Here is a 26,969-nt window from a genome sequence, read left to right on the forward strand (position 1 = left end):
ATGCATTAAGTCAGATGGGCCCCTCTCTCCCAGCAAGGTCCCAAGGGAGGGAGCCGTGGGATAAGTAAGTTTCTGTCAGTGAGACAGGAGCACGGGGAAGACTTGGAACACAGCTGCTGTCCCGGGTTAGCTGTACTATGTGAGGGATCAGAGTACACAGTACGCTGCCCATTCCCCCCACTCTGGGTGGTGATCAGGGCAGCCACATTCCCTCCTACCCTTTGCAGAATAAGTAGATGAGTCTATTTCAGAGATGAGGAAGGTGGAGGCCAAAGGAGCGAAAGCCGCAGAACTACATGTGCAGCTGGGATTTGAACCCAGGGCTCTCTGGCTGCACAGTCCGTGTTCTCATTCATTTTCCTCAATGTTATTCCCTGGCAGCAGTGCCTATCTAGAAATGAGAGTGGAGGCACAGGGCGCGGACCCAGTGTCTGGGAGGCTGCAGCCAGGCAGGCCGGGTAAACCCTGGCTGGCGGCAGGAGGGCAAGGGGCTCCAGGCGTGAACTCAAGCCCCGACTCCTGGTCTGAACGACTCCAGATCCCCACCTAGTGGTAGGAGGGAGCCACTGCCTGCGCAGCGCAGGCAGTCCACAGAAGATATTAATCCAGCCGGGTCACCAGCAACCATCCTGCGGCAAGAAACGCCCCCTCCCCAGGCCGCGCTTCCCTTGGAGAGGGAGGAGGTGTCGCCAGCGCGTGCGCACGGTGGCTCTTTGGCCTCAGGACTTCGCTGCTGTTCATCTGCAGACACCCAGCATGCAGGCCCGTTGGGCCCCCTCTAGTCTAAACGCCCAGGTTTAGGGCACATTCAGGCAGGGCCTCCTTGGGCCGCGCCTGGCCTCCAGGGTGGGAAGGGGGCTCCTCTCTGGCAGGCCCAGCCCTGGCCGCCGCGCTGGACTGAGGGGTATGTCCCCACTCGCACAGTGCCCCAGGCTCCATCCTCAGCAGTCCTTAGAGCCCCCGCAAGGGACAGGAACCATCACTCATTGGTCAAGGCTCCAGACCGGCCCCACTATGAACCACGCAGGAGTTGGTGCTAGTATCCCCACTTTGCAGCGGTGATGAAGGAGAGGTAGAGTAACTTGCCCAAGTCCGCACATTCGTTGACTACTAACACGAGACAGGGCGTGCGTGGGCACCCAACTCAGGAGAGAGAAGGCAGAGGAGCAGATCCCTGGAGAAGGAGCCAGTGGGCTGAGTTTTTTGGAGGAAGGCAGGAAGAGCATTCCAAGCCCAGGAAAAAGCATGTGCGTATGGGGAGGCCGAGGCAAGGCCAGCAAAACTAGCCTAGAGGTGGGCAGTGGGGGAGGAGTCCTGGGGAGGGGGGTAAGTAGGCAGGACTCACACAGGCCCCAATGCCAGGCCAAGGAGGCTGGGCTTGACCCCAACAGCAAGGGAAGGCTTTGGGAGGCTTTAATCAGGGCAGTGACTTCATCTCAGCTGCATTTGAGGAAGGCCCTCTTCTCCACAGGAAAGATTGTGGGGGCAAATGTGCTAGGAGCTTCCCCAAGGGACCCAGGTGGAGAGGTCTGCCCTGTCCTTGGGGGACAAGGCGGTTGCTCCAGAGGCCAGAAATTTCCAGACCCTTAGGCAGCAGAGAATCACCCACACAGCTGGAGAGCAGGGTTTGAGGGCTAGGAATGTCTGTGGATGGCCTGGAACTGTCTCCTGCAGAGGCACGTCCTCAGGCAAGACACACACACTCCCTGGGCCTCAGTTCCCCAGGAGAGAGAGGAGGCCTGGTTGGCTGAAAGGAAGACCGGAAGCCCTCCAGAGTTCTCCGTGGGAGACTCAAGTGGACTTGGAGAAGGGGCCTCTGGCCCAGGACCTGGGGGTGGGGGTTGGGGGAGTATCCTGGAGGGACCAGGTGCACTTCAGTCAGTCACCCAGCAAGGGCTTTCTGCACTCCTGCCAAGTGTTATGCATGTAGACATGCACCTGCCACACAGACATACACGAACACACGGATACATGCACATGTGAAGATGTTTGGTGGGGTGGTTTTCCTTGGAGAAACCAGGCCAGTTGCCAGCTCCCCAGCCTCTCTAAGGCTCTACAGCTCCTCTCTGCACCCAGTTTCCTGGGGCTAAGTCTTTTCCCACCCCACCCTATGCACCGCTGTGTCTTCTTTTGGGAGGGGTTATATTCCTTGAATGTCACTATCTTCTATGAGATCATTGGCTCCCTCAATAAGGGCGCTGTTGTCTGCTTCACTTATTCCTGGGTCTCCCGGCCCAGTGTAGGGGTATGTGTGTGGGGATGGCAGGGACCTACTGGGTGACTTGCTCAAAACTGAGAGGTGTTCCAGAACTCAGAATACCAGTATTCAAACCAGGACTGTCGTGGGCAAATGGGGACAGTTGTGGGCAGGCAAAACATGGAAGTGTGGACAGCCCCCCAAGAAGGAAATAAAGAAAACCCAAAGCGAGGGCAGGATGAAGGAACCGACCAGCCAGTCCAGGGCTAAATGAAAACCAGCCCCCAGGACAGCCTGCCACAGGCCAAATGCCAGGGGACTCTGCAGCCTAGTGGCTGTGGAGCAAGAACGGCAGGCCAGGAAAGGACACAGGACTGGGGTCTGCCAGAGCCTGGTGTGGCCCTGTGACCTGCTTCTTAGCTGCTCTACCACCTTGGGCCATTTTCTTGTCTGTAAAATGGAGGTAATCATACCGACCACCCAGTGCTGAGAATTAAATAAAACGTCTGGGTGTATGTTAAGCACACAGTGGCCGTTCCACAGCTGCTCCTGTCAGGCTGAGGAGCAGGCATCATGGGGCCAGAGGACATACTGCTTGTTCTCTTTGGGCAATAAATAAATAATAATGAGAGCGAACATGAGCCACACCCTGAGCTGAGCATGGGAAGCACCCCCTCCCAATGCTCCTGTTAGTTTTATGCCGAGAAGCCCCTGGCCAGTGGTCCCTGTGGGCCCAGCTGGGCTGACGGGAGCCACAAGGCCACCTCCCCCCGGCCTGCTGGACTTAGGTTCTGAGCCAGGCTGCTTCTCCCACGAACATCCGGGCACTCCCTCCTCTGCCCCTTTTGCCCTTTTCCTGTTGCAAGTCTGACTCTCGCTCATCATCACTTCATCAGCGAAGGTTTCCAAGGGCCAGGCCCACAGGATTGTGAAAGAGCTCTGTCCTTTACTTACTGGATGGCCTTGGGCACCTCACTTCATTTCTCTGAACCTCAATGTCATGTCTGTGAAATGGGGACTCACAGTCTCCACCCTGCCAGCGAGGGTTGGGGAGAGACCACATGTGAAAGTGTGTTGACTGTCGTGAGGGCTTCCTTGCAGGCGAGAAATTAGCCTGGGGAACACCCTTAAACCTGGGTGCCTGAATGGCTTTCACTGGTATTCCTTTCTCTCTTCGGGGAGAAGTCACATGCAGTCAACAAAGTGTGGTGCTGGGGACCAAAGTCACCCCCCCCCCCCCCCCCCCCCCCCCCCCCCCCCCCCCCCCCCCCCCCCCCCCCCCCCCCCCCCCCCGCCGAAACCAACAGCCTGTGTCTCTCCAAAAGCAGCTTGCTCAAGGTGGAAGGCCAAGCTGTGACTGACAACCACATCCCACAGGGAGTGGAGGCCACCAATTCCCTGAGGGGTTTGGACCTAGAACGAAATTTCCTCATTGGGAATTCACCCAGGCCACCAGCCCTGTCCCCCGCCCAAAGAATCTTGGCCAAGGTCCTCCAGGTCTGTTACTCTGCCTATCCCTCTGGCTCAGATTCCTCAAGCATTCAATGGGAACATGGCTCTTGTCTGGGCAGTTGAGGCTGGGTGGGGTGGTCACTGGAAACTGGGCCTAGGTCAGCTGGCCATTCGCAGATCAATCTGATTTTAGTCCAAACTACTTATTTTGCAGATGAGGATTCTGGGGCCCAGAAAATAAAGTCACATTTTTGAAGAGCACCCACAGCCCTCGAGGCAGAGTTTGATCTTGTACCTATCTAGCTCCTGTCCAGTTTTCCTACCAAGCAGCGACCTCAGCCATAGATGGGCGTGCAGATAATTATTAAATCACCAAAGATTCGGTCCTATTCTCTGCTACACTACTTTGAAAGAGAAAAGAGCTGAGAGTCTAGTGTGGGGACATCTGGCCTGGGTCACATCACCCAGCCGGTGACTGTATTGCAGTGGAAATGACCCTCTGGTGTTAGCTGTGCTGCTTTCTAGCCGTGTGCCCTGAGGAAACGTGTGTGGGGTTAATCTCTGAGGGTGCCAGAGCTCATCTGGGGACACAAAGGCTCAGCTGGAAACAGGCTTCTAAGCCCCACCCCCTCCAACTCTGGCATTCCCTGGCCAAACGGCCTCACATCCCTTACCCCTATTCAGACCTGACCCAGAGCCTTGGTGGCTTTCAATCCAAGGGCGACATTCTCAGGCTGACCCCTGTGCCACCTTCCCCAGTCCCCACCACCTCCCGCTGAATAACGCAGCCCAAAGCCTTCCCTATGGAGGCCGGACCTTAGGAGCGGCTCCACCGGGCACATCCTGCCCTCGACCCTGAAGACCCTGCCCTGAAGACCCGGGTGAGGGTGGTGAGGAGGGCGGGTCGGAGCCGAGAGTGCCCTCTCCGCGCGTGGAGCGCTGGATGCCCGCCGATCCTTCCCCTACCCCGCCCCCAAGTCCTCACCGTCAAGTTGGCCCCGCGCTTCCAGGGCCATGCGCCCGGCGCGCCGCGGATCCCAACGACAGCCCCCTTCGGAGGGGCCGGGAGGCCGGAGTCCCGCGGCTCCTTCCCCGCAGAGGGAACGCGAGGGTCCAGCCCCGCCGGCGCGCAGAAGAGGGCAGGTCGGGTCTGCAGCCTGCTTGGAAGGTCGCCAAGCTGGCGCTGCCGGGCGGCCCCGGGAGCAGGGTTGAAGGCCCCATCCCGAGCCCCGAGCCCTCAGCTCCGCGAGTCCGCAGCCCCGAAGTCCCTCGGCTGCCTACGCGGGGCTCCGGACCCGGCTCTGCGTGCTTTCGTGGCTGCACCGCCGTGCCCCACTCGCCGGGGTCCCAGTCTACCTTCCGCTCTCTCTCCAGGCGGCCGGCCCCGGCCCTGGCCTGCAGCGCCATCTCGTGGACCTGTGGGGAGTTGCCGAGGCCCGCGGCCTGGGCGGACTTTGGGTTCGCTCCCAGCGGGGCGCTGCGGAGCCGCCCAGAGGACGCGTGGGGAAAGGAGGCGCAGCCGTCCGCTCTGGAAACCGGGTGTTTCCGGAGTGGGCTCGGGGTCCCCGGCCTCATCCCCATCCAATAGGAAGAGCAGATATGCGCCTCCAGAGAGCCCCAAACGAAGTCCAAACGCAAAACCGTAACGGGCGTGCTCGGACGCGTTCGGCGCCCCGGGCGACCAGCCTCTACCCCGAAGGCGCTCCCGGGAGGATACCCAGGGGAGCCGGAGCTCGGGCTCCCTCCCAAACGCGCAGGGGCTCCCCCGCTGCCGCCCAGTCCTGAGAGCACGGGGCGCTCGGCCTCCTGCGGGCTCCTGCCTGCCGGTGCTCGGCACCTCGGGGCCCTGGACAGCGAAGGAGGGGGAGGAAGCGGGACTGGATTTTGGGTCCTTCCCAGAGCGGAGGAAGGCAGGCTCGGGGTGTAAATCCAGGTCTCGTGGAGGCTGTCCCTCAAGGGGCCATCGCGAAGCCGGGAAATGGGGCGTCGGCGGCCTCGTGTCTGGGCGCTCGCGCGTGGGAGTCCTGGAGGCAGTGAGGCTGAGCGCGCCCCTCCAGCCCCAGGAGCGCCCCGCGCAGGAGTTCGAGGTCGGCTGGGGAGCGGGGCCCAGAAGCCGCGCCCTTCGCGAGGGCCAGGCCAGGCCACGCCGGTGGCTCGGGTTCTCCGCAGCAGCGGCGGGGGAGACGGGGAGGAAGGGCTTGAGAGCTCGGAAGACTCCGATTAACCCGAGAGGAAATGAGGTCCCCGGGCCTTGGGATCAGCGCGGCTTAGCCGCTAGGGGCCTCTCGGAGGCCCCGTACTCAACTCACAGTCTCCGAGTTCCCCCGGTACTCGCACGCGCCACCCCACACCGACAAGCACAATTCTCTCTTAGACCCACACGCCCCACACGCGGGGGCCGGCGGCGACAGGCTAGGCCGCCAGCAGGCATCGCCATCGCCCCAGCACCGGCCCTCCTGCCACCCGCCTGCCGGAGGCTCTGCCGTCCAAGGCCACCGGGCCAGGCCCTGAAGGGTTAAGGAGGCCTTGCGGCACCGGAGCGGCGGGTACGCGGGGCGCCTGGGCTAATTGGCGACCCCGGGGACAATAAGGGCTGAGAGGCCGGGGACAAGGGTGGCTTAATTGGGCTTGGGAGTGGCCTAGCCTTTGTCTGGGACAAGGTCCAGCCGCCAGCCGCGGGTTCCCGCAGTCGCGCTCAGGCTCCCAGCTGGGGCCCAGCGGAGCGCCGGGTGGGCGACTCGGAGGGGACAAGTGCGGCGGGAGGTGGCGGTGGGAGTGGGGTGGGGGATCTCGAGGCCCTGGAGTCCCACCCCACTCCACCCGGGTTGCTGCAGCAACGACGCAGCCTAAAAGAGGCCGCGACGAGGCCGCCCTGCCTGGCCTTCGCAGCCACCATTCTCCCCGGCGCCCGCGCCCCTAGCGCGACCCCAGGATGGTGCTGCCCCCTGGTGTCCCCAGCCCTGTCCGCAGGTCGCTGCGAGCCCGCCGCGGACTCGTCTCCCTCCTAATGTCCTGCTGAAAGTGAGAAGCCGTGGGACGCAAACGCGCCTCTCCTCCAGGAGTATCAGAGGCGTTTCAGCCCAAAGCGACCTCCAATCAACGCGCTGCCCACGGGCTTCCATTTGGGCTGAAAAAGGGGTTTCTCTGTCCCCGTCGGGTTCCCGGACCTGCCAACTGGTCTGGGGCAGGGAAGCGGGAACCCACCCTCTGGGGTTGGGACACGGTTTACTTACTGCAGCCTCCCACTCTGCACTGGCTGAGCCCCCTTCCCGCTCCAGCCTCAATCGGCGTGGCCTGGGGGCAGCCCCCTCCTGAAGAGGCGGGCCTGGTTCTCTCTCTTCTTGCAAATGTATCGGCCTGCGAAAACGTCCTGGGCGTCTCGGGGCCCAACTGTCTATTCCACCATCACTTTCACTCTTCCTCCATCTCAACGTCCCTGGCGTCTTGGAAGCCAGCACCCTCCCAAGCCTCACCCCGTGCAGTGCCCAAGGTGGGCAGCCTGTTCTGGCAGGACGTTCAGAGTCCCCAAGGCTTAAAGAGGAGAGAACTGGAAAGGAAGTGGATTGCTCGGTGACCGACCAGACCCAGGGCTGAAGGAGTGCCTGCCCAGCTCCCATCCCTTCCCCACCGCCACTGCTGGGAGTGGGGGCTGGAGACACCTGCTAGCTGGGCGAGGAGGATGCGCCCTGGGCGCTCACCGGAGCAGGGCGGGGTGGGAGGCAACCCACTCTTGCAGGAGTGGGTTTCAGGGAAGGACCAGCCTAATGGAGATTGACACAGCGGGATCCCTGAGACACCCCCCTCAAGCCCATTATTATACAGGGGAAACTGAGGCAGGAATAGAAATAGCTCCCTGACCCCACTCCCCACAGGGATTTAGATAGATGAGTTAAAGTAAGAACTTTTAGTCCAGTTTTTGCCACTCTAGCTAACAGCCCTGACGCGGAGGAAACGTTTGTCTTTGAGATTCAGGAGGTAGTGAGAGGGGAATTCTAAGCTCAGCGATAATTGGAGATGGGTAGGGGGTAGGACACAGCCGAACCCCTCCTCGGAAGGGAGAGAGCGAACAGGGAGCACCCATCCTCCCAGCCCACCCACCCAGAAGCATTGAAAGGGGATGCGTTTCCAGTGTGATGCCCGGAAAGGGAGTCGGAGTCCAGGCGGCTCGGCTGCGCTCCTCCTGGCCGGGGTGGGTGTCCAGGCCCGAGGCGCCGAGCGGCGGGAGCGGCCGGCAGGGGGAGCCCGGCCTAGGCCTGGGACGCAGCCGGCGCCCCCGCGCCGGCGCCGCCCGGCGTCGCGGCTCCGCCAGCGCCCCAGCAGCCCTGCCGCCCCCGGGATGCAGCTGCCACGCTGGGCGAGGGGCGCCCAGCCTTTTGTCCCCGCCTCTCGTCCCTCCTTGCGCGCGTGCAGCGCCCCCGCCCCGCGCGGCCCACAGAGCGCACAGCGCCGTTCACTTCGCTTTGTAGCGTTTTATTGTTTTCTTGCGTTTTTGTCGTTTCGTTCTCGCTCCGGAGCGAAAAGTGAAAACCTGAGGTGGAGCCCGCGGGCCGGGCGAGCCAAGCCTGGGCGGAGGGGCCGAGGGGCCGGCGGGGTGGGGGCTCCTCCGGGGCTCGGGTCCTTCTCCCGCAGCCGAGGGCCCCTCCAACCCTGTACAATATAGATGCTCATGTAAAATGGAAAAAAAATTAAATGTATGAGTTAATCTCTAAATATATGTACACAGCAATGTACACCTTTGAATAAATTAATACCAATTTGCATATTCTGGGAACCTTAAAGCTTATTTACACAAATTACCATTTATTTCATAAATATTTTTTTTTCCCCTGGGGACTCAAGGCAGAAGTGCCACTCCCTACGCTGACCCAGGGCTGGGAGGGGTGCCTGTCTCTTCGGGAAAGAGGTGGAGGGACTAACAGGACAGGTCCCCTCCCAGCTCAAGTCTACACTGACTTCAGTCTCACTGGCTTCAGCATCCCTCAACCCAGCTTTCTCCTGCGGTACAGGCCCAAGGCCCAGGGCTCTGGGACTCCCTCCGGGGCTCCCACCCCTGGCCCCTGCACCTTCTGGCTTCTGCAGGGACGCTGGGGCCCGGATGAGGCCTCTGCCACTGGGCTGGAAGACCTCGGATGCCACCTTGACGCTGGAGTGGATCTGGACCAAGCCCAGCAGCTCCCAAGTGACTGTGTTTCCGGCAGCCTGATTCCTTGTTGAGGCCCAGGGAAGTGTCCCAGGCCCCGACTTGCCAGACGAAGCTCTATTCCGGCTGCTGCAGCCCACTTTTCTCCTTTATTTAAATAAATACCCATTCTGTGCTGTACACGTCCCAAGCAGCAGGGGCAGGCAGCCCCGGTGGCCAGCGAGGCAGGGGAGCAGCAGGGCAGCCCCTCACTTAGGCGACTCCCGGCCTGGGGAGAGGGCTCGCTGGCTCTCCAGCCCACTCACCAGTCTCTGGATGCTCTGCAGTTCATTGGCCGCCTCCTTGGCCGAGCCACTGGGCGACAGGGCAACGCGGGACGGGGCCCCTACTTTGCGGAGAGCCAGCTCGGGCAGGGGGCTGGGCTCTCGGCTGTTTCCGCCAGCAGCCTTGGAGCCCTCGGAGGCCAGCCCGGTGGTGAGGAGGCTAGTGCTAGGTGGGATGGTGACCGGGATCTGGTAGGGGCTGAAGCGCAGGCGGGGCCGGGCACTGCCCAGGAACGGGCTGCGGGACAGGGAGCCGGCGGCTGCGGCGGCGGCAGCTGCAGCGCTAGTGGCCGGCAAAGCCGAGGCGGCTGCGGCTGCTGCCGCCATGTAGGTGTAGGGGTAGGGGAAGAGGCCTCCGAAAGTGGGCATTGGGATTCCCTGGAAGAAACAGAACAAGACAAGGGTTAGACATCCTGCCTGAGGTGTTTCTGAGGGTGGGCTGGGTGCTGGGGTTGTGCTATCCCCCAACAACTTGCCCTGCTGTTTTAGGGATGTAAAGACACAGCTCACGTAACTATAACCACAAGCAGCACATGTAAGCATGAGCTGGTGTGCCTGTGGCCAAAACCAGTTAGAAGGGGGAGATGGCTTCGGACTAAGATGCAAAGGCCTACAGTCAAGCTCTGTGCTGGATGTTACAGAAGGGGTAATGGAAAGGACAGTCTAGGTGATTGCACTAGCATGGGTGAAGGCCTCTAGGGAGAAAACGGGGCAGGCATAGGGCCAGATGGCAAGTAGGCAGCTTTGGCTGTCTTGGAGGTTCTGCTCATTCAGAACGGTGTCCTCACCACCCCTCCTATCTGCAGGCTCTGAAGGGCTGAGGGTGCCCAGGCTGGGGAAAGAGCCTTGCAAAGTCCCCTTCCGCCTGCTCACCTGCTCAGGGTTCTCCTGCCTGAGCCAGGAGGAGGGCACAGGTGCCAACTAGTTCATAAACTGGCCTGAAAGTTCTACAGGGAACTCCTGGCAGCACCTCACTGGCAGCTGAGGAAGGAATGCAGTCTTTGCCTGTGGAGGGCACTGCAGCCAGGAACCCCTGGACAAGCACCTTCCTGAGTTCATGAGGTCGGCCTCCTGCATGGTCTGACCTTTGAGATAATGGCTCACCCCCCAGAGCGGGTGGGTATGGGGAGGAGGGCAGGGGGCTGAGAACTGTGCTGGGCTCCCTGGGAGCCTCAGGCCTGGCTCAAGCAGGGAGAAAGGAAGAGGCAGCTTCATCAGGCCTGAGAAAATGCCCTCCTGAGAGGGCCAGGCCCTACTTGGCATTTCAGACCTGGCATCTCAGGTTGGGAGGAAGGAGGGAGACTTCAGATCACTTCCTGATCTGAAATGTGGCTCTTCCTGAAGTTTGGTATGGGCTGCACTGGCCTGGGAATGTTACCACCAGCAGCTCTAACAACGGACGCCTCCCAGGTACTGGTATTCTCATCCGCACAATGCACCTGTTGCAAGGCTGTATCTGGAAACCCTGACTTCCTCATAACCTCTGTGATGCGGGTGATCATTACCAGTTTGCGGAGGAGGCATTCACATACACAAATAATGAGGGGTGCAGATTAAACCTCTGGGCCCTGAACTCCATTCTCCGGAGGCTTCCCCTCCAGCCCAGAGCCCCAGATGAGTGATGCTGATACCTCAAACACTCTACACACCCTAACACTGAGCTGTGCGTAAAACTCATTTCAGAATTGCCTGTGCTTCCCACCCCAACTTTTAAAATGTTTGCTTCTGAACCAAAGGAGGTTTCTCAGACTTGAATTCCTATTTTCCTTCCCTTGAGATAAGATCTCAAGGATTCAATTTGCCAGAAACCTCAGAGGGAAGAAAATGAATGAAGAGATTCCAAATCTTTCCACAGGGAATATTCCACCCAAGCAACCAAAGAGGCCACTCTCCCCACCGGATCTCCTTACTGTGCCCCAGCCACATTTTCAGCATCACTCCTCTGGGAGCTCAGAATTTCCATGGGGCCTGAGGGGCTGAGTCCTCATTCCTGACATGTGTCTGGGGGTCCCGGGGAAGTCAAGGTGGGGGAAAGACCAGCCTTGTCCTTTGCCAGAGCAGAGGACTTTGCAGAAGGCCTGAGAGGGGCCAGAGACATCTGGGAGGGCTGGTGGTCAAGTTTCCAGAAAATAATGCAAATGTTCCTCCTCCCTTTGGCTGGCTGGCCACCCTAGCCTTTCAGGACAGAAGGGAGCCAAGGGTCTTTGTTCCCAAGAAAAATGTCCTCAGGCCAGGAGAGTAGGCTTCACAAAAGCCAGGGGCGGCTCTGGTCTGTGAGGGTCAGAAGAGTCTGATGGGCACTGCACTCTTGGCTGGCACCACAGGGAAGGAAGCAGGCCCAGAGATGGTCAGGGACTTGCCAAAGGCCACACGGGAGTCAGAAGCGTGGCCCTAGCCAGACCCTGGACCTACAACACAGTCCTCTAAGAACCCAGGGGTCCTAAAGTGCGACCCGGGGCCTCCCCTGGACGGAGTTCTTGTCCGCCAGAGGCTCCCAGCGCGCCTGACAGCCCTCGGGCCCTCTGCTGGCCTCAGCCGCCAACTCCCTGGCCTCCTCCCTTGCTGGCGCTGCCACGGGGTCACAGGCCTTACCTGAGATGCCAGCATGTGCTGGGAGAGGTGGAACGGGAAGGGCGCGGCGGTGCTTGCTGCGCTGGCCACGGGACCCAGCCCGCCTGTGTCCAGCCCCGCGGCGGTCCCGGGCCCGCCGCCTCCGCCGTTGCCGCCGCCTGCCACCGAGGCCAGCAGGTGACCCATGCCCATGGCGGAGAAGGCGCCTGGGCCCATGGTGAACTGTCCAGGGTGCAGGAAGAGCGGCTGGCCGGCTCCCAGCGGCCCAAAGAACTGCTGCCCGTGCAAGTGGCTGGAGAAGGCCAGGCCGGGCAGGTGTCCGGCGCCCAGAGGGGACGCACTGTCTGTCTGCACCACCAACGGCGCCAGGCCGGGTTCCTTGCCCTCGGTCGCCTCTTTGCGCCCCTCGTCCTTCCTCCGAGCCTCGGTGCGCTCCTTCTCCAGGCTCCGCAGGCCGAACGGGCCGTCCCCGCAGCTCTCGGCCGGCTCCTTGCCCCTCTCGGGACTGTGCCGTTCCCGGGCACGCTCGGGTTCGGTCAAGCGAGAGGGGCTGGCGCTGCCTGGAGCCGGGCTGCGGCCTAGTGGCGCCCCTGCGCGCTCCTCGCTCAGCCGCTCTGGCTCAACATCGCTGTCCGCGGCACATGACTTCTCCTCAGCTGCGGGGAGAGGGGGCGCGCGGGTTACAGGGGCTGCGGGGGAGGCCGACGCGCAGGATCAGGGAGACTCAGGAAGGGCTACTCTCGGGGAGGCCGAGTCGGAGGAGCTGCTGGAGTCTGGCAAGGGGCAGCTGCAGGTCACCTAATCCAAGACCCGAGGTTTACAGTGGATGGAACGAAGCCCTGGCGAGGAAACCCTACAGCCAGAGAATTACACGGCGCCCAAGGGCCAGGCTCGGAGTCGAGCGGATCTTCTGGCTACCGGGACCGCCCTCGTAGGGGAGTCCCGGGACGGAAACCCAGACACTCGCTGAAGCTTCCTCCCTGGCCTTTCAGATGAGCCGGTTGACCACCCCCCACCCACGACCTCCCCTTCCCTCCTCCAGTCCGACCCTCACCTCGAGCCCGGTGCAGGCGCAGGGGACTCGGCGCTGCGCCCGGGGAGGGCGGTGGTTCCCTCGTGGGGTGAGGGTCGCAAGACGAGGCGTCCGACTCTGCGCCATCGCGCTCTGGCTTGCAGTGCTCCTCGTACAAGCGCAGAGACGGCAGCGTCAGCTGCTTCCTGGGGATGAGTAGAAGGAGCGGGTCAGGGAAGAACGTATCCCTCCTGCTTGTTGCTCCCTCGGGCACCCGCCACAGGGCTGCCGTGCTCGCCCCTCACCTTTTCTCCCGCCGGCCGTTCCCGGTGTCCCGGAAGCCCTTGGCAAACGGGTTATTGTCGATCTTCAGCTGCGTGATCTGAGGGGACCGAAGGGGCGGCGCTAGGTCAGGCGGTGGCTCTTCCTGCCTAGTCGGGGGCACCCCGAGGTCAGCGGCTGGTGGCCACAGAGGGGAGACCCAGGGAGCGTCCACTTGGTACCCACGCCCCCTGGGATGAGACGCCCCGAGGTGAGGCCGGCGGGAGGGCCTCGCGACAGGGTCCTCCTCCAAAAACTTCATTCGAGGAATTATCCCTAGACAGGCCCACACAGGCCCAAAGTTGTGCCACGGAGTCGGAACCCGCCCAGGCATGCTCACCCGCCCGCGGGCTTGCACACGTTAAACGACTCCGCTCCTGAGCAGGCGCGCACTGAGACTGCAGGCGCGCACAGAGACTGCAGAGCACACGCAAGGCTGCAGGTACACACAAAGCCAAATCACACTCACGGGCCCGCGCAAGCCAAGTATACACAGAACAAGCTCCCACAGAACCAAACCAATTCATCCGTCTCCATAGGTATCCAACACACCTCAAACTGAGCACGCACAGCCCAGCGTACTCCTTGGTTCACAAAGCCACAACGACAAGCACGGACACTCGTACCCTCTCTTTCACTCGACAGTGGTACACAAGGGCACAGGCCTACAGGGGTGATGCTCTGTCCACCAGAACGAGGGTGGAGAAGCCGCAAGCAGAAAAAGCCCTTTAATTGGAAGGAAATTATCTAAGCGCCCCCCAAGGGGCCTTGCGCCTCCCAAGAGGTCTGGACTGACCCAAAGCAGTAGCCAGGGATGCTTTGGTGGGGGGGGGAGCTGTGTCACCTGTCCCACCCTCTGGCTCCCCCGGGAGAGTGAAAACTGGGTCCCGGGTTCCGACCCTCCGGAGAGTCTGGGCAGATTGCCTCGGGCGCCCTCCTTCATTTACATTCTCATTCCCGAGCCAAGAAATGAACGAATAAAATGTAAAAATGTCTGCGCTGGTCCGGAGTCTCTGCTAATTGCTTAGTAAACATCTCCACCCGAACGAGCGCCCAGCTGTTCGCGCGCCCTAGGGGAGCCTGTGTGTGCGCGCGGTGGGCTTGAGAGGGCGCCTGGGGGACTTCCGTGGGTGCTGCCCGCAGGGATGCGAGGCTCAGTGCTCTGGAGCCGGTCGCAACCGCCTGGATCCGGTGCGGGGGCTGCGGGGGCGGTGAGTGGACGCTTGGGACTGCACTGGTAGGTGGGAGTCGGTGCAGGGGCTGGGCCCACCCCCCGCCCGCGCGCACCTTGTCATTCTGGTAGGCGGTGACAGCGATGAAGTCAGTCTCCGGGAACACGTAGGTGCGGAAGGTGCTGTACGGCAGCTTCAGGATGTCGTTGGCTCGCACGATGTGGAAGCGCGGCTGGTACTTGTGCATAGAGTTCAGGATGGTCTGCGGGGAGGGCGGGGTTCAGCCGGCAGCCGCCAGCCCTGGCCCCAGCTTTTCTATTCTTTGGGGACCTGACCTTTCCCTCTCCGTTTCTCCGTCTCTCTCTTGGTTCTTCCCCTTCCCCATTTTCTCCTGTCTCTGCTCTTTTCTCTTATTTCTTTTTCTTCTACTTTTTCTCTCACTTTTCTTTTTCATAGCGTCTCTTTCTCTCGCCATTAAAAAAAAAAAAAATTCCCGGTTGGAAACAGAAATGAAACATAGCAAAACAAAACAAAACAAAAACAAACAAACAAAAAGACCTCCCCCAAACCCTAAACAAAATAAAACCCTACAATTCCACTCTTAACATTCTCTTCCTTTCTGGCTCTGCAAAGGCCCCTAACCCCACAGGGGGAGGATTCCAGCCTTTGGGGGCTCACCAACTGCCCTACCTCAGAATGGGCTCTTCCTTTTGCTCTATGAAACCCCACCCCACCCCCCATTTGCTGGGGCCTTGCTCAGGCATAAATGGGGAGAACCCCCACACCCTCTCCTCCCAGTTGGGCATCTGCCTGTGGGAGGAGGGAAAGTCTTAGGGAGGCTGGGGAGTGGGTGGGGAGGGTGGTTTAACTTTTAAATCCCCTAGTCTTAGGGAGGGCCAGGGACGCGGGTCATGGTGGAAGGGTGACAGACAAGTTGAGGTCACGGGCAGGTCTTCCAAGCTCGGCACCTACAGGCCAAGACCAGGGTGACCTCTGGGGCCCAGCACTGCAGACCCAGTCTGGGCAGCACCTGCCTCCCTCTTGACCTAGGAGGGGCCCTCCACAGCCTGATGAACTGAGAATGTGAGCTGCCTGGAGCTTAACAACCACCAATCTCACCATTCCCCAGGCTTGATGAGCGGAGCTCCGGTAGGCCACAGGGCAGTGACCCCGGCAGGAGCACTCTGGGGGTTTGCCCAGCGCTTCCCCCTGGGAGATCCTGGGGCCCTGCTCTCCTGCTCAGCTGCAGTGCCAGGTCGGCAATCTCCCGCCCGTTGTTCCCACCCTGCCCCTACACTCACGAAGCCGTGCTTGTCAGAGATGTTGTTGGTCAGCTTCAGCTTGTGGAAGGCCACAGGCTTGGCCATCCACTGCTCCCCCGTGGCTGGGCTGTCTGGGTGGATGTACATGCGTTTGGGCATCTCAGGGTCGGCCTTGCCTGCCACCATCCAGCGAGAGTTGTGGAACTTATAGCGGCAGTCGTCAGCGGCAACAATGTCCATCAGCAGGATGTACTTGGCCTTCTTGTCCAGGCCGCTGACTCGCACCTTGAAGGGGGGGAACATCCGCCTGGGAGGGAGGGAAGGGAGGAGATTCCACTGGAACCGGCTCTTCTGGGTCCGAGGACCCCTATTCTCCTTTATTTCTCCCTCCTCGCTAGGCGCACACCGCTGCTGCCTGGCTGTTCCCCTGTGGTCCTCTGCTCTGCCCTCTCATCGCTGCCCGGGAGACCCCATATGTGGTTGTTGCTCCCGGGAGATCCCATTTCTGCCTGTCAGACCCTAAACGGCCTCCTTTAGGCCTTGTGCCTCTGGGATGAGACGCTCTGGTCTGGGGACCCTCTTTCTTCCTGATCTGAGATGAAAGCCGACGTCCAGGAGAGAAGTCTAGGTCCTCCAGAAATATTATCACTTCTCCTGAATCTCCCCGAAATTCGTTCAGGAGAAATACCCACTTGGGACGGAAGCTCCCAGAAATAAATGTGGAAGATGTTTGTATTGGGAACTGGGCTACAGAGCCTGATCAGACATCCTGGCCGTGCAGTTCGGGGGAAGAGGGTGAACCCGCGGCCTGGATTCTCGGTGGCTGAGTCGAAGGGTGGAGGGGCTGGGACTGTGGCTTTCTTCTGGCTTTAAGGTCTGGGGCCGCGGATGCGCCCAGGGCTCGGATCCCCGCGGTGGGGCAAGGGATCCCAGCCCAGTGACGCGGTGGGCTCGGCTGACTCAGGGCTCGCTGCCGGGAACCGAGCGACAGGCCTGGGACTAGCGGGGCGCGGATCCCACTAGGGGCTCCGGGGCAGGAGCAGAGTCTGGGAGAGGCTGAATTTCCCCCGAGCTCGGAGACGGACCCGGACGCAGAAGGGCGAGGGTGCGGGGCGGAGGAGACCGCCAGGGCCAAGCCGCGAGGCCTCCTCCGCGCTGGGACTCAGAACTGTTGGGGCTATTCTTTAGCAGCCTGTTTTCGTTTTATTTCATTCGGGGGATTTTAGTGTTTTTGTTAAAAAAAAAAATTACTCCAGTGCCAAACGAGAAAAGTCAACTTGGTTGTCTGTGGGAGCGAAGCGTGGCGTCAGGGCCAGCGCCTGGAGCCCGGAGTTGGGAGCCGGGAGCCGGGAGCCGGGAGTCTTGGGCTCTGCGCTGGTCGGTGCGGTAGCGTGCCCCAGCCCGCCCGTCCACCCGCGCGCCCTCCAGCCGGCCGGCCGCCCTACCTCCCCGACTTGGTGATGACCATCTCCGTGCCCAGCTTGTGAAACTGGTCCCACAGCTCCTTGGCCTCCAGCGTCACCTTGGGGTCGTCCTCCACCTCGTCCTCGGGCTCCAAGCTCTTGAGCGAGCGCAGATGCGCTGCGGGCGGGTGCGGGCCCAGTGCCGAGACGTGCAGCCCCGCCTCGGCCGCTGCTGCCGCCGCCGCCGCTGCCGCCGCCGCCGCCCCCGCCAGGCCCGGGTCTGGCAGCGGCTTGGCCAGCGCGCCGGGCGGCAGCGCGAGTGCCGGGAAGAAGGAGGGCTGAGCCGCCGCCAGGAAGGCGGACATGGGGAAGTCGGCGGGCCGTGGCGCGTGGAACGGGTGGTAAGCCATGGCGCTGGCCGCCAGCGCCGGCTCTCTCATCGGGACATCCGGCCCAGGCGCCCGGGGGCCGGGGCCGGGGGCGCGCGGCTCGGACCCCCGGCCCGGACGGCGGCGCGCGCGGAGGACGGACGACCCGGGTGGCGGGCGCGGCAGCTGCTCCTCCGGGCTCTCCGTACGGCGCACCGCAAGGGGCACGGGGATCTGTGCGCGGGGGGCGGCGGGGGCTCTGCGCGGGGCCGGGCTGGGCTGGGCTGGCCCGCTCCGGCGCCGGGGACCACGCGCGACTGGTTAGATCTTGTCGTGATCTCTGGAAAACTGTGACTATCTCACATGTCCTGCCCAGCTCGGATCCCCTGCGCTAACGAGCCAGGCCCCCCTTGATTGCTGATTTTACGCTTTTTGGACCAATTGTGGGTCTCCGGGGGCGGGGTTTTGACAGCTCAGGCCAAGCGCTGGCCGGGAGGGGGGGCCTGGGAGAAGGTGTCGGAAGCCTTAGCAGTAAGAAAACATGTCAACAGAATAAAATATTAACCAATGACGGGCCGCCGGGCCCCGAGACCCCTCCTCCTGTCCCGGCCCCCACCGCCCGCCCGCGCCCACGGCTGCCTGCGCGGGACTGGAGAGTGCGGAGGGCCGACCTGACCCGCCGAAAGGGCCTGAGGCGAGGGGCGCCGGGGTCCCGGGGCCTTGAGGAAGGACCCGCAGCCGCACGCTGGCCCCAAGTGCAAAGCATTGACACGGCCCGGAGAGGAGGGGGGCGCCCTCCTTCTCCCGTGCCTGGAGGCCCGGCCGCTCTGGCCGGCGCCCCAGACTGGCCTCCGACCCAGCTCCCGGTCGCGGCGCCGCCTGGGGGTCCCTGCACTCCGGAGAGAGACTGCAGGCGCTGGAAAGCGAGGCCAGTGGGCGGGCGAGTCGGGAGGCTCGGGCGGCAGAGGTCCCGGAGCGGATCCCAGGTGGCGGGAGCTGGTGAGTGGAGCCATGGCCGAGCCCTGCTGGGGCCGGGGCAGGCGGGAGCGGGACGCGGCCTTGCGCTGGGGAAACGCGGGGACCCCCTACCCGCGCCCGCCCTCACCGGAATACTCGGAAGGAACCTGGCGTTCTCCGCAGGCCCCGGCCCCGCCCTGAGCTTTCTGGCGGCTGGGAGAGCGGGTCCTCGAGGCTAGAAAGGTGAGCGCACCTTTCGCTGAGCACAGGGCGGCACTGCGTGGGCGGACCCCGGATTCTCCACCCGCGACCCAACGAATTTTCGCCCTATCCGGTACCGGAGACGAAAGTCTCCTTCATCCGAAATACCGGCATCCTCTTTTCGCCCTGTCAACCACTTTTTAAGAGTTTGTTCTCATCTCTCGGAGTCTCCTAAGTTCAGGAGTGCTAGGCAACGAGTGCAGGAGTCGGAGTGTCTGGGAGCACCTATGACTGAAGCCTCCTCCTCCGCGATCAGTCTTGTCTTCTCTTTTCCGGCAGCCTCAGTATTCCCTCCCCCCCCAAGTGATGTGTGTGTGTGTGTGTGTGTGTGTGTGTGTGTGTTTCGGGCCCCGTGTGGTGCCCCCTGCGCACAGCAAGAGCTGTAACTCAGGGTGTGTACGGGGAGAGTGGAGCGACCACGCACCTGCTTCCAGTAGGGCTCGGGCGCGGACACTCAGGCTGATTGCTGGAGGTCGTGTTCCGAAGGAAAAAACAGAGCATACACTAACCACGGGTGACACTCCCACCCGTAAAACCGCGTGGTGGGCGCGTACATCCCACGTCCAACATTGACCCATGCAGACGCCCGCCCGCTGCGCACACCGGTCGCAAGGCACCTCGTGTGGAACGCTGGGAGCAGCATTTAAAGGCTGGATCTCTTCCGGCAGTGTGGATTTGGGACCCGGGGAAGCAGTGCGGCCTCTGAGACCGTTTTCCCTACTTTTCGGGACCGACCCCAGAGCACTCATAACTCATTACTGCACGTATGAGCGCCGCCCTCGCAGGGTTTTCTCCACGACCTAGCTCTTGGCTGGGTCGCTCCTCTCTTAGTACCTTCTCTCTGGCCAGAACGAATCTTTGACTCCGCGCAGCGCAGGCTACGCAGCCGGGGTAGGATCCGTTGCAGTTTTGCACAGGCAAATACCTGCCCGCTCCACCATAGGCGAGATGTGTGTGCCCCTTCGGGGAGGGACCCTTGTGGACACGTTTGAGCAGCCGACGAGGTGACCAGATAACCAGGGCAGCTTTCCTTAGCCGGGTATCCAGGTACCGGCCTAGAAATCTGTGACTACATTTGCAAAGTCGAGTGTGAAAAGTGTGTGTGTGTGTGTGTGTGTGTGTGGACACGTACTTTTGTCCTTGTAAGAGTATGTGTACATCTAAATGTGTGCGTTTTAGACAGTCCATTTCATTAGTCCATCCATAGCTGGTCCAGTGGGTCCGAGGCCTGGAGAATTTGAAACACTCAGGCCTGGGCTATTTAACCAAGAAACCCAGCGGCGACAGTGCAATGGCTGCCTCTGGGGACGGCGACCCCACCTACAGTGCCTCGGACCTGTCCTCTGGCTTCCCGGGGTCTGTCCAGGTCAGGATCCCAACGCCCGCCCCGCCCCGCCGTCCCGCAATCGCCCGGAGGTCCTGTGGCAGCCGCTCCGAAGAGTCTGTAGCGACCCCCAGCCAAACTCTCCGGCTAGGAATGCCGGAGGCTCATCGAAAACTGGCGCTAGGGAGGCTTTGGAGGCCCTGAAGCGGCGCCGTGCGGCTCCCGCTGGGCCCCTCCCCCGCCAGCCCCCTTCCCCTTCCCAGGAACCCGCGCCCCTGGAGGACTCCCCCGGGCCGAGTGTGCGTGTTTCTTTAAGAGGCCCCGGGGGGCGCCTCGCGGGCCGCCCGGGGCTGGAGGGGGAGGGCGCGGGCGGGGGCGGCTGGCGCCAGGCGGCCGAGGCTCCACAACAAAGCTCCGGCCCCTGTCACTTCGCATCGGCCCGGCCCCGCAGACGGGCGGGGGACGCGCGCTCGGCCGCCCCTCCCTTTTCAGGCGGTCTCCGACCGGGGCGTCGGATGGGCTCCGGCGGGTGGTGCGCGGACAGTGCGCCAGCGCTTCCCGCAACAGCTAAAGGGGGCGGGGGGCGGGGGCGGCCTGGGCCGGCTGGGGCCGCGGTCCTGAGGCTGGCGCGGCTGCCCTTCCATCCGCTGGCCCCGCCACCCCTCGCAGGGTCAAGGGGCACTGCTGGGACCTTCCCCAGGTTGAGCCTCCAAGGTGGCAGGGGGTCCCCGCCGCTTCGTCGTCGGTGTGCGAGGCCGGGGCTGCGTGAGCCCTCGGGCAGGGGGCGGCAGAAAGATAGGGCTGTGCGGCCTTGTGGCAGAGGGGACGACAGACATGCGTCCGAGTGACGGGGCGCGGGCTGCAGACTGGCTTCAGCGCTCGCTGGCAGATGAATGTGCCCAGGCTAAGCACAGGGGACGCGCGTGGCCCCGTGCTATGGGCAGCTGTGAGGGTGCCACTGGGCGCCTCGGTCCCCGCCTGGACTTTGGGAGTGTGGGGGTGAAGGACATTCCCCGGACAGAGTCGCTTCCCATCACGGCTTCCCAGCCATACTGCACCTCCCGGAGCCCTGGCGCCAGCCAGCCCGGTTTAGCGGCCGGGCCGGGCTCCCCCGCGGTCCCAGGTCTGGCTGGGGTGTGGGCCGCGGCCTCCGTGACCCCAGCCCGCAGCGGCCCGTCCCGTCCCGTCCACTTAAACAAATTGCCGCTGACAGGCGCGCAGTCTCTCTGGAGCCGCCGCCCGCCTGTCGCCTCCCTCCTGTCCCAATTATCCCGCGCAGGGTCGGGCCAACTGGCTGGAATGGGGCGGGGGACGCGGGGATAGCGGGCGGCCAGACTCCCTTCTTGTTGCGGGGTGGTCCAGGGTAGCGCCTCCGCAGCCACGGCCTGTGTGGCCCCGTCCCTCGTCATCCTGGCGGATGCGAGGGCAAGGCCCAGCCTGGCCTCTACGGGCCGGGGGCGGTGTCGCTCTGCACCTGAGAGCGAGATCACGCGGCCAAGAACTAAGGCCGCATCCCCGCTGGACTTTGGATGACTTTCCCAGAGTTCTGGGGAGCCCCGTAACCCTGGGAGCTGCAGACGGCTCACTGGCTCGGGGCCGCGGTTCCGCTGGTGGCGGCTGTATGCTTGGGACATCTGGGCCGCAGAAGTGAGGTGCGCGTCTGTGAACCTTCGTGCGTGGATGTGCACGGGGCAAGATCATGGGTGCGGGTTTCTGGGATCACGGGAGCGTGAACGGGGCGCTCGACTGAGTGGCTTGCAAGACGGGGTAGAGGGCAAAAAGGACCCCTAGGACGGGCCCACCTGCGACAGAGGGGCGGGGCTGCTGGGGCGCTTACAGGCTCTGGGATCGCATTCGGAAACGCTTTCGCAGGGAAGCCGGTCGGGATTCCCTGGAGCAGCGTGGGGACGGCGCCCCGCAATCCCGGGCTCCAGCTGCGCCACCTCTGCCCTTCCGATCCCTGCTAAGAGGCTACCTGGCCTGGCTGTCAACTTCTGCACCTCGAGCCCTGGGTTTGCCTGGTGGACCCGCAGCTTCCCCTTTGCCTGCTTCGGCTCTGTGTCACACCTCCGGGAAGGGCATGCTGCTCTCTCCCTTCCACTCCCTCCTTTACACTGAAGACCCTGAACCCCAGAGGTGCAGTCATTTACCCAAGACCACGTGCCTGCTGGTGGCAGAGCTGGGATGGGACCCTGGGACCTTAAAGAGAGCAAGTCCAAATCCACTCCCAAGAAGGCTGTGCTGCTGAGCTGCCTACCCCTGCTCTTACAGCAAAGTGATCCTGAGATGCCAGGGCCGCCACCCTTCCCTGGGCTCTTGCTCTGAATTCGAGACATACAGGATGCACTGTCCCTTTGCCTCTAGAGTCTCCAGTTCTAGGTCTGCAGGAGAGGGCCGCCTTCCAGCTACACAAGGGCAAGGGAGCAGCTGCAAAGGCAGTCTCTGAGCCCCAGCCGGAAGCCTCATGGAGTGGGGATGGAGGTCAGCAGGGTCAGCATCCTGGATGGGATGGGGGCATAGGACAGGAAGCTCAGCTCTGATTTGGGTCCCTCTAAGGGAACTGGCCAGGGTGTGAAGCAGCCAGGTGCAGACAGGGATTGGTTCACTAGGTGTGTGACTTTATGACCTTGGGCTAGGCCCTGCCCTACTCTGGGGCTCAGGCTTGCTTGCCATTTGTAAGAAATGAGGAGCAAACAGAACTCTCAGGTACTTTCTAGTTTTGTGAGCCCCTGAATTGTGAAATAAAACATTACCACTGAGAAACCATATCCATGTCCAGACTGGTGGCTGCCTGCCTGGCCTCCGCTCGTTTACAGAAGGGCTGGCTGGCTCTGGCGTTCAAGCTTGTGTGCTTGCATCAGCCTTAGGCCCACTGGGCCTTTTCTCATCCTAGGTAGTACCCTCGCTCTTTCAGTTGCCACCCTGGCTCCCACCAGCCTCTTTCAAGATCATGAAGATATTCTTCCTTCATCAAATTGAGAGGAAGTCCATAGTAAAGTTGCCCGTTGACCAGGTAGTGCCGAGAGAATCCGGAGGTCACGTGGATTCCTAAAGGTCCCCTGGTCTGGCCATAGTTTGATTCATGCTCTGATGCCCTCCCAGGTGATGCCACCATGAGGTCTGCTGGGGCTGAGGTGAGTCCCAGATTGCCCTGGATGTTATCGGTAGAGGATAGGAAGCAGCTGCTCAGGGGCCAGTGGCCAGTAAGGACCCCACCCTGGGGCCTAGCTCTCACTTCCAGCTGATTACAGGCTATGGCAGGCTCCATAACCTCCCCAATTAGCCGGAGGCCAGGCCCAAAGCCTTTCTGATAACCTGAGCTTTAGTGGCAGCCGCTGTGGGGCCAGCTTATCTGGCCTCTCTTATCCTCACCCTTCCCCCACATACTCAAAGAGTTGCCCTGGCTTCGAGCAGATGAATAACCAGATTGTCCTGCAAGCTCAGCCGGCAAGTCCAGCCCTACACCCACCACTTTCCCTGCCTGGGGGAGGCCACAGCTGTTTTGCCCCCACTGGAGGGGAAGGGCCAGGCCAGGGGGTCTCCTGACTCTCTAAGCTGCCAGCCAGTTCCCCGAATGGCTGAGAGAGCCCCTGGCAGCAAGGTCTCCGCCACATCCACGTATCCTAGGGTGGTTTCAGAGGGCTCATGCTTCCTAGAGCAGCGAGACGGGCCATGGGCAGCACACACAGGCAGCCTGGTAGCACTCTCCTCCTTGTCCCTTTTTGACTGAAATATGGCTTGGCTGGGGGTAGGGGCAGTGCCAGGCCCATCAATAATTCAGCAAGATGGGGAAAAGCTGCAGCTCCTCCAGCACCCCCTACTGCTGGGGCCAGGCTTGTGTTCCTAGCATGCCTCAGTCCGGCATGTGACTTCTCACCCTGCAGGTGCCCAGGCTTAGCCCACCCCATGTAGGATCATCTTTCAGCCTACGGAGCCTAGTGGGATTCAGCAACCCTCCACCTGTGCCTCCAACGTGCCCAGCTGATCTGGCAGAGGGAACTGACGATGAGGGCCCCTCGGGCAGCTGGGATGGGATGGGTGTGTGTGAAGGGGGCAGGGTCCCCAGGAGCGGTCCCAGCTCTGGCTGGACAGTTGCATGGGAAGGCCTGCTTGTTTGTGACCTCAACTTTTCTATGGCTGTTCCATTAAACTTAACCCAAACCACACCTGGCTCCGTGGGTTTCCTTCCATTCTCCAAGACCTCCCTGGGGTCTCTGGGAAGTGTGGGCCAGGGAAGGGGCACTAGGATTAGCATTCATCTCCTTCCTGCTTCCTGCTCAACACACCATTTGTCCTCCCTGTTCCCATCTCCTTGTTGACATTCATTTTAGGTCCAGAAGTGGTGGTGGTGGGGCAGGGGGACAAAATTAGGCACTTGTCATCTGAAGATTCCAGCCAGGTTTCATGAGATACTCACCTTCACCTGACCACCCTTCCATCTTCTGAGCTTGAAGACAGAGGCAGTTACAAGGTGCCCCGCGGAAAAGGCTTGGCCAGGCTCTCCTCCCCCCAGCAACCCACCAGCACGTGGCCAGGCAAGACCCTCAGAGAGGAGGGTCCAAGCCTGTGGTACCCCAAGAACTCACTGCCTCTGGTAACAGGCAAGATGCTTGGAGAATGGGCTTAAATCAGGCCCCATCCAAATTCCAGAGCAAAAGTTCTGCTTCCCATTCCAACCCTCCACTGACTCCTTCTGCCCCCAGGTGCACATGAAAGGGGGCGTTGGGATCCTGGGCGCTCAGTCCACAGGACTCTGCTCAGCGTTTGGAGAGGACCCTGACCCCAGCAACTCAGGGATAGACACCAATTGCAGCATGATTTATTGGACAAGACATGCACTTTACGACAGGGCCTCAATAACCACGGTTTCCTTCACTGAACAGTACAGGACCAGGATGAAAGGACTTAAAGATAAGAAAGACAAACTCTTCCCATAAACAGATGGGGAAAGAAGGGAGGAAGAAGAGGTGTCTCCTCCCTTCCTCCTTCCCTAATACTCTAGGCCTCGGTTCATCCCATGCTGGAGGGGGGCTGACCAAGGGAAGCTGGGGGCAGCGTGTATCACAGCCAGACGTGAGGTGAGGCTGTGGCTGTCTACTCAGGGTCAAGAAGCCCGGCTGGACCATGGACCCTGCCCCCACTCAGGCCCCCAGATCTGGTCACTGTTCCAGGCCCCCCCTCCCCTGTGGATATGGTTAAAAAATACAAAAGCGGATCCAATGCAGGATGTCATGTGCAAACATACACAGGGACCGGGCTTCTGCAGTCTCTCCTGGCCACAGCCTCCACTGACAGGTACGGAGGGCGGGTATGCTGAGGTGCTGGGAGAAGGTCTCTTCTTCATCCAGGTAGGATGGGCGGCTGCTGTCACTAAGCTTGGGGAAGGTGTTGATGAAGGAGGAGCAGAGACTGAAGGGTAGGACCAGAGGGGGGCTTCTCCCCTCCTCCAGCAGGGGAGGGGGCCCGCCAGTCAGAAGCAGTTGCTGGTACCTACGGGAAGCCAGTCGGGAAGAGGCTGAGGGGCTGGCTCTCATTGGTGGGCAGCGGAGATCGGTAGCCATCAAAGTTTCTTGGGATGCTGCCACTGGTGGAGCCTGAGCTGTTACTCAGAGTCTCGATGCTTCCCTCTCGCTGAAGTTCTGCAAGACACAGGAGAGGGCCAGGCCTGGTCAGAGTTGGGTCTGGGGAGCAGGGGCACCACCTGGGCTAGGCTGCCTGTCTTGAGGCATCATTCTGGGTTCACTTGTGTCCTTCTGCAGGGGGATCCCTACCTGCTCCCTGGATGGGCAGGGGGTAGCTCAGGGCACAGGAAGGCTCAGCCAGGGGAGAGAAAGCCCCTTGGCTGGCAGACTCCGGTGCGAGAGCATGGTCTTTCCCTGTTGCGGGAAGCCCTTTAACTCCGAAGCAGGACCACCCTGACGATGTGTGTGGACGACACTGCTCTTTGCGGGGCTGGGGCCCGTGCCTGCACACACACTCATGCTCAGCCAGCATGCCCCCAACTCCACAGTGCCTCCTGTCCCGGCTCTACAGGGGAGGCAGGCGGGGAGAAGCCAGGGTATGGGAGGGCCCGAAGCGTCCCTGCCTGATCTGTCCCCACCTCCCCTCTCCTGCCTGGCCTGTGCCTGGAGCTTCCGCCTGGCTTTGCCACTCACTCATTCACTCATGCTCACACACACAGTCCGCCTGCTGGCCAGGTCTTGGCTCATCTTTGGCACCTCCTGGCAAGTGTCCTGTTTCCCTGGGAGGGAATGCCTGGTTTGAGAGGGGCCGCTCCATTGAAAAGAGGGTCCCTGTTTGTCTGAATGCCTCCTTTCTCCTTTCCTCTTAGGCCCCAAGTCTCAGAGTCAGCCTGAAAGGCAGGCAGGGAGCCCTACCCTCCTCTTCTCCACCTTCCTGGCCCTGCACATGTACGTTCCCATTTCAGACATTGCAGCTTGACCCATCTCATTCAGCCACGGGCCCCTCCAGTGTCCCATCATCTCCTGACCTAAGTCAGGTCCTGGAGTAGATGGGTTGGGAACAGAATTTCCTGTTTGCTGAGTGCAAGGAAGAGCCAATTACTTGTCCCTTTGAAGGTGGTCAGTTCTGATTCCCTTTCAGTCTACCCCAGGGGCTCTGACACGTGGGTATACACGCACCAGGCAGTGTCTTGAGTCTGCCCCAAGCCAAGATGTGTAGACCTGCAACCTCTCCTTCTCTAAGGGACGCCTGCCTATGACTGAGGGGGCCTGGCCTGTCCACCCAGGACTGCAGGACCTCAGAGCAGTCATTTGAAACAGCAAGATGTGCACAAATGTTGCACGCATCTGGCCTGGCTCGAGACCTTGGTCTTCAGCCTGCAGCTCCCAGGCCCCCTGCCGCCGCACGCGCAGCACAGCTGGCTCTGGTTAGGGAATGAAGGGGTCATGGCCTTCACTCCTGGACCGGCCAGCCAGGAACGAGCCACTGACCCCCACTCCCTGCAGGCCCCAGGAGCAGCGGCCACAGAGTGGAGTGGGGAGGAAGTGGGCACCCGGGCTGGGGGCGGGGAGGACTGGGATGCACCCGCTACGTCTGTGGCCTGGGTCTCGGTGGGACGGTTCACTGGGACACCAGGGCCTCTCGGCTGATTGGGGAAAGTGGGGGATGGGAATGTGGACAGGGGCTGAGGGCCTGGCTATGGTCCCTGACCTCTAAGGGACACTGGCTGCCTGGGAAAGTCAA

The 26,969-nt window shown here is 61.7% G+C and overlaps 3 protein-coding genes across 9 annotated transcripts in view; 1 reads left to right on the forward strand and 2 right to left on the reverse strand.

Moving 5' to 3' along the window:
• Positions 1–8,103: 8,103 nt before the first annotated feature.
• TBX2 (T-box transcription factor 2) lies at positions 8,104–17,612 on the reverse strand. The gene is made up of 7 exons (XM_017539926.2): positions 16,896–17,612; positions 15,490–15,757; positions 14,304–14,450; positions 13,001–13,077; positions 12,738–12,901; positions 11,705–12,339; positions 8,104–9,490 (listed from the first exon to the last, which is right to left on the reverse strand). Exons 1-7 carry the CDS (start codon positions 17,291–17,293, stop codon positions 9,038–9,040), a joined length of 2,142 nt encoding a protein of 713 aa, XP_017395415.1. The 5' UTR covers positions 17,294–17,612; the 3' UTR covers positions 8,104–9,037.
• A 2,747-nt stretch (positions 17,613–20,359) lies between these two features.
• On the forward strand, positions 20,360–23,927 carry LOC108312039. Its single transcript, XM_017539726.2, has 2 exons — positions 20,360–21,415; positions 23,648–23,927. The coding sequence occupies exon 1, from the start codon at positions 20,598–20,600 to the stop codon at positions 21,084–21,086; it is 489 nt and encodes a 162-aa protein (XP_017395215.2). The 5' UTR covers positions 20,360–20,597; the 3' UTR covers positions 21,087–21,415; positions 23,648–23,927.
• Positions 23,928–24,560: 633 nt separating this feature from the next.
• The window catches only part of BCAS3 (BCAS3 microtubule associated cell migration factor), a 679,070-nt gene continuing 676,661 nt past the window's right edge, over positions 24,561–26,969 (reverse strand). For 4 of the 7 annotated variants that reach the window (XM_017539912.2, XM_017539911.2, XM_017539919.2 and 1 more), the window contains one exon: positions 24,561–25,402. In XM_017539912.2, the coding sequence (XP_017395401.1) occupies positions 25,366–25,402 (37 nt within the window). In that variant the 3' untranslated portion in view covers positions 24,561–25,365. The remainder of the gene's footprint in view (positions 25,403–26,969) is intronic. The other 3 variants (XM_017539914.2, XM_017539918.2, XM_017539916.2) reach the window with 2 other exon arrangements.

This window comes from Cebus imitator, unplaced genomic scaffold (genome assembly GCF_001604975.1).
Source record: "Cebus imitator isolate Cc_AM_T3 unplaced genomic scaffold, Cebus_imitator-1.0 Scaffold121, whole genome shotgun sequence".
In the NCBI taxonomy this organism is placed as follows: domain Eukaryota; kingdom Metazoa; phylum Chordata; class Mammalia; order Primates; family Cebidae; genus Cebus; species Cebus imitator.

What these genes read in the sequence shown, in the direction of transcription:
- LOC108312039 (XM_017539726.2), top strand. Translation starts at nt 20,598, where the DNA reads ATGCGTCCGAGTGACGGGGCGCGGGCTGCAGACTGGCTTCAGCGCTCG.
- TBX2 (XM_017539926.2), bottom strand. Translation starts at nt 17,293, where the DNA reads ATGAGAGAGCCGGCGCTGGCGGCCAGCGCCATGGCTTACCACCCGTTC. An exon ending in CCGCCTACCAGAATGACAAG is followed by an intron (nt 13,078 to 14,303) that starts GTGCGCGCGGGC and finishes CGGTCCCCTCAG; the next exon opens with ATCACGCAGCTGAAGATCGA. An exon ending in AGCACATGCTGGCATCTCAG is followed by an intron (nt 9,491 to 11,704) that starts GTAAGGCCTGTG and finishes TGTTTCTTCCAG; the next exon opens with GGAATCCCAATGCCCACTTT.